This window comes from Rhagoletis zephyria, unplaced genomic scaffold, assembly GCF_001687245.7.
Source record: "Rhagoletis zephyria isolate East Lansing unplaced genomic scaffold, Rhagoletis_zephyria_1.1 Rzeph_scaffold_00262, whole genome shotgun sequence".
Classification (NCBI taxonomy): domain Eukaryota; kingdom Metazoa; phylum Arthropoda; class Insecta; order Diptera; family Tephritidae; genus Rhagoletis; species Rhagoletis zephyria.
This window is the reverse complement of record NW_016157346.1, coordinates 253,418-263,010: the sequence shown is the minus strand read 5'-3', so window position 1 is coordinate 263,010 and position 9,593 is coordinate 253,418. Positions and strand designations below refer to the sequence as shown.

The window sequence follows — 9,593 nt, the reverse complement described above, 5'->3', positions numbered from 1 at the left end:
AAAGAAAGCAATGCAGGTATTTACAGCACAGAAAAAAAATGTGTTATAAAGACTATATTCTGCCCATCGATAGCTCGGTTATATAGCTTAAGAAATAATATGTTTAAAGACATTTTTATCAAAGTTGATAAATATGACATTTGACCAGTTTTGTTACACAAATACTCCCACGACCACAGGCAAAAATATTGGCTACAATTTGTCATTTTGTTTGCCATATATACGTTTTGTCGGTGCACTTGCACAACATTCGCATTCGCAAAAACTCCGCATTGATTAATGCGAATGCGAATATTAAAATTAATGCGGAATCTCCGCAGTTGCGAACGCGAATGCGAATATTCGCAACAACCCTGGTAGATATGCATGTTTATGAAGATATGTATGTTTATGTACATATGTATTTATATGTACACACACATATGTAAAAATTTTCAACAGTTCATTTATGACTGGAACGAATTTTCATTATGAAGTGGAGTGAAATAAACGAGTGACGGTGGGGTAAATATAACTATGGTACCATGCACTTGAGTGCTATAAAAAGCATGGAAAGTATAGACTGCCTGTAAAAAAGCCTCACTATTTCTCTTAGCAGTTGCTCCTGAATGTCTATCCTGTGTGGAGAGCGTAAAGTATAAAAAGGCTTTCCATGAGCACGAATACTCATTCACTCAGTTAAGGTCTTTTGGATTAGACAAGTTGATGCGTTTTACCAGCTGTGTTTTGAGTGAAAAGAATTTAGGAAAAAATTTAAGCATTCAAAAAAGTTTATGGATAGCTAAAGGAACTAAACAGATGTGTGAAAATAGTGAACATTTAAGTAGTCAACAAATAACAATTGACATTTTTACGGAATTAGGATTTACAGACGTTTAAACAGCACGAACGTTCACGGCGGTGCAACGCCCTTTGGTGTACTCACAGTTCACGTGAAAAGGGCAAAACATTCCCATTTGGCGGATACTTGACACAGATTAATTGAGCAGAAAGACTGAAAATCGATTTTTTCTTCGCGGAATATTCGGGCGCAATGATACAAATTGAAAATTGATTTCTTACTGTCTCTAAAGTTATTTTAAATCAAAACGCTTCAATAAGTATCGTAACCTGCGCATTTCGCTTTGGAGCTTGAATAAACTGACAAAGTGCTGAATTAATAATTTATTAGATATAAATGAGAATTATTTTATATAAAGCAAAAATCAATTCAGCACACAGAGATCTCTTTAACTGAAATCCTTAATAAAGAAATTTTAAAACAATTTTTAATAAAGCTTCTAAACAAACTACAACAACGGAGCCATTACTGAAACTCAAAATCAAACTAGGCGCCCCTGGCGAGTTCGCCTATACATCTGGGCGGAATTCACGTACCAAAAAGACAACGCCGCATCGGTAGCCAAAACGGTATTGGAACCGCCATATTCATAACTTGCCAATTAACGGCGAACTTCGCAGAAATTTCCGCATACAGAATTCTGAATCGATGGCGTACTTAATTAATATACTTAAATTCAATGTGAAATATCTAAAAAGCAATTAATAGCCGTAATACACCAACAATAATATCAATAATTGTAATAAAGGGAATATACTATTCGTTGACGTGCAAACCCAGCTAATTAGAAGAGCTACCCCAAAAATTTAAGCAAACAATAATAGAACGGCAAAACCAATACAATGGATCAATAAGCAATTACATTAATAAACTACTAGCCAAAAACAAGGAAGACAAGGCAAACATCGCTTGTGGAAAGTTATAAAACTCAACCTCCAATATAAGCAATATCTGGTGTTTACTATTCTCTTCACTCCCCGCCGTACATCTACATATATTTTTAATTGTTATCTGCATTTTTTAAATTTTGCTTTGTGCAGCTTTTTCCATTGCCTAATGTACGCATTTACGCTGAACAAATAGTGAATATATTGAAGTGGCCGATTGGGGCAAGGTTTACACTCATATCATGGAAAAATCTGAAAAATTTTCAGATTACCTTTTCGCGAAAATGGGCCCGCCCACAAGTACAACTCTTAATGGAACTGAGCTACCACCAAAAACTACCGAACGGAGCGGTGCGCCTCGTGAACTCACCGGCTACCGGAGATGGCTGCAAGATAATCTAATGTTGCTGGTGACACTGTCTGGAGTTTTATTGGGAGTTATTTTCGGTGAGTAAAATTTACATACTCGTACTTACTTACAGTATGTACATAATATAATTGAGTAAATAAAACTGTATTTATGGATTTTAAAATATTTTCATAATTTGTCATGACCAGGGAACGGATATTATGGAAATTGCCTTTTTTTCTGCTAAAGAGATAGAGTATACAGTATATTTTGCTTTGCTGCCTCTATGCTTAAGTGCACATTTAAGATACCTACCCCAAAATGCACATCAAAAGCATTATTTTTAACATTTATAAGGAAACTGCTCCGATAGATGCATTCAACATACCTGCACATTNTAATTTCTACATTGTAAGTGCTCCGCCAATATTTGGTTTCATAGGGATTCGGATACCTTCCTCATTGAAGTAGTAAAGAAAATTCGCTTAAGTGCCTTTTTCGGTTACGTGCACAAGTTTTTCGTGCAAAGAAGGATGTGCAGCTAAGCAAAATATACTGTATTCGAATAAGAATGTCCACGATTTAGCTTTCCCTGATTTCATATATACACATTTGAAGTTGCCTTTTTTTGCCTTCTTTAAGATATTTGCCTTTTTTGCCTTTTTTAAGATATTTGCCTTTTTTTGCCTTTTCTACCTTTAAAAAAGTGATTATAGCATTTACATTTTTTTTTTTAAGATTAAAAAATATACACATGCCCATGCGGCTTATAGAAGCACAGGGACCTCTTGCCAAATTGGTGTTGAAAAAAATCAAAGCCGTTTTCTCAGCTAACGTAGGCTTGAAGACAATAAGGGGTGTGGATAAAATTGTAAAGGGCGAGGAAAACGCCCTTATTTCTGATAATATGAACGTTTCAAACGTTCCATATTTAAATTGGGCTCCACTTGTATCAACTTACGTCGAGCGCACATTTAGTACATTCAAGGCTTTTCTTCGCGAAAATCGAATGAAAATGCTGCCAGAAAACTTCAAATGTTACTACAACTATACTCTTTAAAACTCTTTATTTTGCCTTTTTTTATAGGTTTTTAGGTCCTAAAAATCCGTTTACTGATCATGACACAATAAAAACCAGATTTCATAGTATTAAAATTTCCAATAAGTTAGCTCATGAGCATTATTTAACCCGCAACTCATGCGTTACACTGGTAATCGCGTCCAGTTGATGGATAGAAGAGTATTTTTATACCCGAGCGCACTTGTGCACAAGGGTATATTAATTTTGTTCACATAACGGTTGTTTGTAACAGCCAAAACGAATCGAGATAGATATAGACAAATGTATACATAAATGATCAGGATGAAAAAAGAAATCGATTAAGCCATGTCTGTCTGTCCGTCCGTCTGTCCGTCTGTCCGTCTGTCCGTGTACACGATAACTCGAGCAAAAATTGAGATATCTCAACGAAATTTAGTATGTAGGTTTCCCTTAATCCAAGGTAGGTTGGTATGGAAAATGGACGAAATCGGACTGTAACCACGCCCACATCCCATATAACGGCAATTTTCCGAAACACGNATATATGTATATCGGTAACCGTTCTACCAATTTGTACCAAACTCGGTGTGGTTATTGTGGTTGCCACATGAAAGCAAAGCGTTGAAAATTATTGAAATCGGACTAAAATTACGGCCGCTGTTCATATAACGGTAAATTTCAGAAATGCTTGAAACTTCAATATTTCGAAATTGAAGGACGCCAATTTACTCAAAATTGATACACCCCGGCTTACCATCTAGCGGTAGCTTTCGGAAAGGTGAAAAAATATATATTTAATACTTGCGCCGGGTATTTAATGTTCGGCTCCGCCTGAACTTAGACTTTCTTACTTGTTTGTTTTGTTATTTATTATTCTTTTATTCAAATTTTTTTAATAAGGGTAGTTTAAATAGAAATTTCGATTTTGAATTAATGAAAATGGAAAAACTGCCTGAGTCTGTCGAGAAAGCAGTCATCTAAAATTAAAAACTCATTAATTTATATGTACATATGATTATACATAAATAATTAATTTCTTTGAAATATTGAAACCGAAATTGAGGGCTGACCTACGAAATGTCATTCACTTAGCGTCAGGGGTCAGCCCTCATCTTCGGTCTCAATATTTCAATGAAATTAATCAGGGGCGAGCGGAGATTTATTTTCGGGGGATGAGGGGTGTTGGAATTAAAATATAGGAATATTTGATGAAACTTGTTATATGGAAAAAAATAAATTTTAAACGCCCCAACTCCCCAACCAGTCAGAAACGTTATATACTGTACAAACTTGTATTTGTGTAAACTTCCCCAGTAGCGAAAATAGTCACCGGTAACATCGTCACTTCTGAGGATTTAGTGACATCGTCGCACTTGCTGTGAATCCTAAACGGCATATAGCTGACAATGACACTGTTGACAATGTCATGCAGGGGTACTCCTATCAAAGACTTATAACAGACAATGTCTTGCATCGGTCCATTGCAAGATACTATCGCCTGAATGCCATTAATGATCACTGCATGACCAAGTCATGTACACATTTATGATAAATTTTTCCAACGATTTTACTGAATAATCTTAATAAACTGAAGCCAAGGCAACTCTGTCGCAAATGTAAACGAAAAGAGTAAGGGGCGTTCATATAACACAGCTCTTAAATTTATAAGAAAATCTGATTGATAAAGTTATTGGTTTAGATGAATACCACATAAATATTAGCTTGGCATTTAAATTTCAAATGTAGAAAATTACTTTTGACACACTTTAACACATGATAATTGAAATTTCAAATTACGTTTGGACGAAGGAGGAAATTTAAAAGTAGCATCCGGTTTCCACGGATTTTCTAGGAGTTCATAGCTCTCGTTATAGCTTAGTTTACCGCGAGAAAGATTTTACACATCATTAACAGGGCTGCCAACTTTTGAATTCTTGAAACCGGGACACACAATGTTAGGAAAGAGGGTAGGTAAAATAACATATTTAGCGACATCAATTTAATAGTTAATACTGAAAATTTTTTATTTACATATACATATAAATTTTCACACAACAACAAAACAATATAAAATTTCATGGATACCTAAAAATTTTTATAAAACGAGATTTCAATGATAACAATTTTAAATAACTTAAAAGATAAATGAAAATTGAAATAAAAATCACACCAAATTATAAATTTCTATGTATCGTCACCTGAGTGGAAGATCGACCTATTTATTCGGCAGCTAGTTCGAAAACGCCCTATCTCAGAAAACTTTTCAAGAACGCCTTACTTCAGAATTGAAGAACGCCTTTTCTAAAAATTCGGTTAAAAAACGTTCTATCTCAGCTGAAAATACATTGAAAATGTGCTGAGATGGGGCGTTCTTCAACCAAATTCTCAGAAGGGCATTTTTCAATGAAATTCTGAAATAGAGCGTTCTGAAAAAGTTTTCTGAGGTAGAGCGTTTTCGAACTGGCTGCCCTGATACATGCATGGGTCGATCTTCCATTCAGGTATCGATATTTATGTACAGTGCCGATTTAGGCGGCCAAAATTATTTTTATGAAAATTTTAACTCAAAATGTTTAGAAACGACGTTTACAATATTTAAAACTGTAAATGCTTAAAATCGAGTAAATAGAGTGGGAGGATGTCCAAGTATTCGACCAAAACAACGAAAATAAAGTTGCTTGAAGTTTGACATCGATAGACTCCATGGTATCGAGGTCCGATTGAGGAAACATTGATACCTACGTATTCATATCGCCGCGGAGAAGGTTTATATCTAGTTAAGAACATAAAAAGGGTCGCCACCTCCTAAAAAAATTAAATGCAATTAAGTTAAATGAATACTACAATATGGGTATCAATGGAGATGTTTTTGAAAAGGCTTGATTTCTAAACAACATGTGGGAGGATTACCATCTGTTTAAAAATTAAATTCAATGTATATACGGTATGTTAAATTAATTATAACAATATGGATATGGAACATGACATGGTTTGCCACCTGTCAAAAAATGTAATTTAATAAATTTCAATAAATTACTACACTAAGGGTATCATCCAAAACGGCTTTGAAAGGGCTTAATTTTCAATTACATTTAGTAGGATTTCTACCTGTTTAAAAACCAAATTAAATCAAAATAACATATGATTAAAAAACACTATACGGATTGACCATTATGTTGAGTTTTATTGAAATAATTTGCACCTTATCTAACACGCAGAAATTTCATATAGTAATTTGTTTTAATTGAAATGTCTTTTAACTTTCATTTCTTGAATCTTTTGTGCTTTTTTAGAAATAAAAATTATAAATAATTTCGAATACGTGGCCACTCTGTACAAATAATGGGTGATTTTTTAAGAGCTTGATACCTTTTTTTTTAAAAAAAACGCATAAAATTTGCAAAATCTCATCGGTTCTTTATTTGAAACGTTAGATTGGTCCATGACATTTACTTTTTGAAGATAATTTCATTTAAATGTTGACCGCGGCTGCGTCTTAGGTGGTCCATTCGGAAAGTCCAATTTTGGGCAACTTTTTCGAGCATTTCGGCCGGAATAGCCCGAATTTCTTCGGAAATGTTGTCTTCCAAAGCTGGAATAGTTGCTGGCTTNGAAATGTCAAAGCATACTGAGCATCTTTCTCTTTGACACCATGTCTGAAATCCCACGTGATCTGTCAAATACTAATGCATGAAAATCCTAACCTCAAAAAAATCACCCGTTATCTCCAGATACCCTTAAAATTAAAAACATTATCTGAATACAAAATTCCATCAAAATCGTTAGAGTTGTTTCCTAGAAACCTTTGGATATATGAGTAGTCCACTTGCAAAGAGCGCTATGTAAATTTTTTTCGATTTTTAGTTTTTGGTGGTTAACGTACCAGTATTTAAAGTAGTTTCATGTCTACTAAGAATACTGTGCAAAATCCTTATATATTCTGAAAAAATAGCATCAAATGTTAGCTACTCTAGCAAAAGTCGCTATAATACTTACTGTATGTATACATACACTTTCAAAAGTCGCTATAATATTTATTGTACGTATTTATACAAGTTCAAAAGTCTCCATCTTCTGATGAACTTAGAAAACTGCAAGAAAACGTGGTGCCTAGTGAAAGACGTCTTAAAAAAGAAGCAGTCTAACCTTCATGGAAGAGAGAACCCGAAAAGCTTAAAAAAGCTGGCTATGTTAAACTTACTGTTTCAAAACTGCTATATTTAATTTCTATATATAAAATTTGCAAAAACTACCACATTGCGATTTTGATTTTTAATGTTATTCGGATCTTGTTTATCCAAACTTTCAGATAATAAAAAGAAATATACAATTTGGATGTTACTTGTTGTTGTAGACGTTTTTTTTTTAATTTATGGCTTACTATTATAAAATCACATAACGCTGTTTGCAAGTGGACTACTCATATATACATACATATTTACAAGAACTGATTGTTTAAACTAATGAGATACATACATAAATGTAGTTTGAGAAAAAAATCGTACGATTTTACTGCCTTAAAAACTTATTTGCAAATTTTTACTAGAACTTGTCCTTAAGTAGAGAATTTTTTTCTAAAGGTACTGACAACTATTTTCTCCCTGCAACTCTCCAAATTTTTATATTGAACCCCTCCTCCCCCACCGCCCCAGCCCCCCTCCTAACGTTGTCGGGCGCCTTGACTTTCCCATAACGCCCCTTTACTCATTGAACACTTTCGGCAGTAGTAAATATTTCCAATGGTCAGTGCACAGCAAACGCACCTTTTCAGCAGTTTTTTGTTTGTTTCCAAATTACGAACTGTCTAGGATAACATCCAAGCAAGAATCTCAGCGCCGTCGAGGTGTTATATAACTTTATGACTGTAGTTCATTTCACTAATCCATTAAAATTTGCAAAAATACGATATTTTTCCTTGTAACTCTGCCGGTACCAGATCATATTATATTTGTATTAAACTATTTGGATTATATGGTAATTTAATATAATTTAAAAAATGAATACACGATTTAAAGCAGATTTTTACAACTTCGGCTTATATTAAACACATCTAAAAACCAAATAAACAATTATCAACACGGCACTTTGACAGCGCGGTGCGAGCGAATTAAAGCAAAGAGGGGATAAAAAATAACGGAATCTGGTCAAGAATTATATTCTCTTTATCCTATATTCAGTTAAAAAAGAAAAGAGTGCGTTTGGAAAATTCGACTTTTGGTCGCCTAAATTGGCTAAATACCCCTTTGTGCGCCAGTTGGTAAAAAAATCGCATATTCTTTAAGCAGCCACGGCTTGAATTCTTTGTTTAAAATCTATTCGTCATTAAAATAGCAATCGCGTCTTTGACTTTTTCGTGTAATTCACTCATTTTAACCGGGATACAATTATACATATTTTTTAAATCTATCAAAAATTTAAACATTCAAAAGAAAACAATTACCTTTTTACAATTATCAGCTGACTCAACTGCGTTGCCACAAATTGCTAGAAAACAGTCTGCAGGAAATAGCAAACAAAATACGGCGTATAGTGACGATTAGTAAATAGAATTTGTAAAATATATATTTAAAGAGTTATAAATTTTTTACAACGAGATATCTAAATTTTTTTCTTGTAAAAAACCGGGGTTTTTGCGCCCCGGCATGTGTCATACCGAGACCGGGACATAGCTCTTAAATCCGGAATAGTTGTAATGAATCCAAGGATGGAGTGGGTATGCCATAGGTAATTTGTAGAGGAAGAACCGCAACTTCTACCTACTGTCGTTGTAAGCAATCACGGAAGAAAGCTTGTCTCTCAAAACCCATAATTTGGTTGCTGGAAAAGTGTATGCCGGTCGGGACCCATTCATGAAACTAGCTAACAGTCGGGCGGGGGGATTCTTGGCATTCCTTGAACCAGCGCATTACAAAACATTTTATTATCAGAGTCCCTTTTAAACCCTTTTCTTTTAAAAAATCTAGAAATGATAAAAGACGGGAAGAACAAAATTTATACAATAAACCGGTACTAATGAAAAGTCATTTAAAAGGCCAGGAGTATCACAAGATGTAGGCGCGATACTGGGTGCTTTTCATTACCCTCCCTACCTATGCTTTTGGTTGCACCAATATATACCCAAAAGCCCGTACATTCTTTAAACGGCCCACATTACCAAGGAATAAAAGAGGCAATTAGCACATTCTGATGTACATATGTATTAACTTACATTATTTATTCCACTATAATTAAATCTTATACTCTAAATCTTATACCCTAGTTTTATAGATTTTACAAAGCTATACTATGAATAGGTGCGGAAACAATTTTTAAACCTGGAAACAAATTTTAATTTCAAGTAGTGCTGAACTTTTCCTTTCTTGTGTAAATTAACTCCAGAAATGTCTGCTTATTCTTCTATCGGAAATTCGCCTTAATTCAAATCGCACCAAAATTTTATCGCATGTAATTTATATATCATGACACTTTTTTTTT

The 9,593-nt window shown here is 34.2% G+C and overlaps 1 protein-coding gene across 2 annotated transcripts in view; it reads left to right on the top strand.

Moving 5' to 3' along the window:
* The first annotated feature begins 616 nt into the window (after positions 1-616).
* Eaat2 (Excitatory amino acid transporter 2) overlaps positions 617-9,593 on the top strand; it is a 189,280-nt gene continuing 180,303 nt past the window's right edge. Inside the window, exons 1-2 of one of the 2 annotated variants that reach the window (XM_017609872.1) lie at positions 617-1,148; positions 1,278-2,175. In XM_017609872.1, coding sequence (XP_017465361.1) covers positions 1,971-2,175 — 205 coding nt within the window. In that variant the 5' untranslated portion in view covers positions 617-1,148; positions 1,278-1,970. Of the gene's footprint in view, positions 2,176-9,593 lie in introns of both variants that reach the window. The other variant, XM_017609871.1, reaches the window with a different exon arrangement.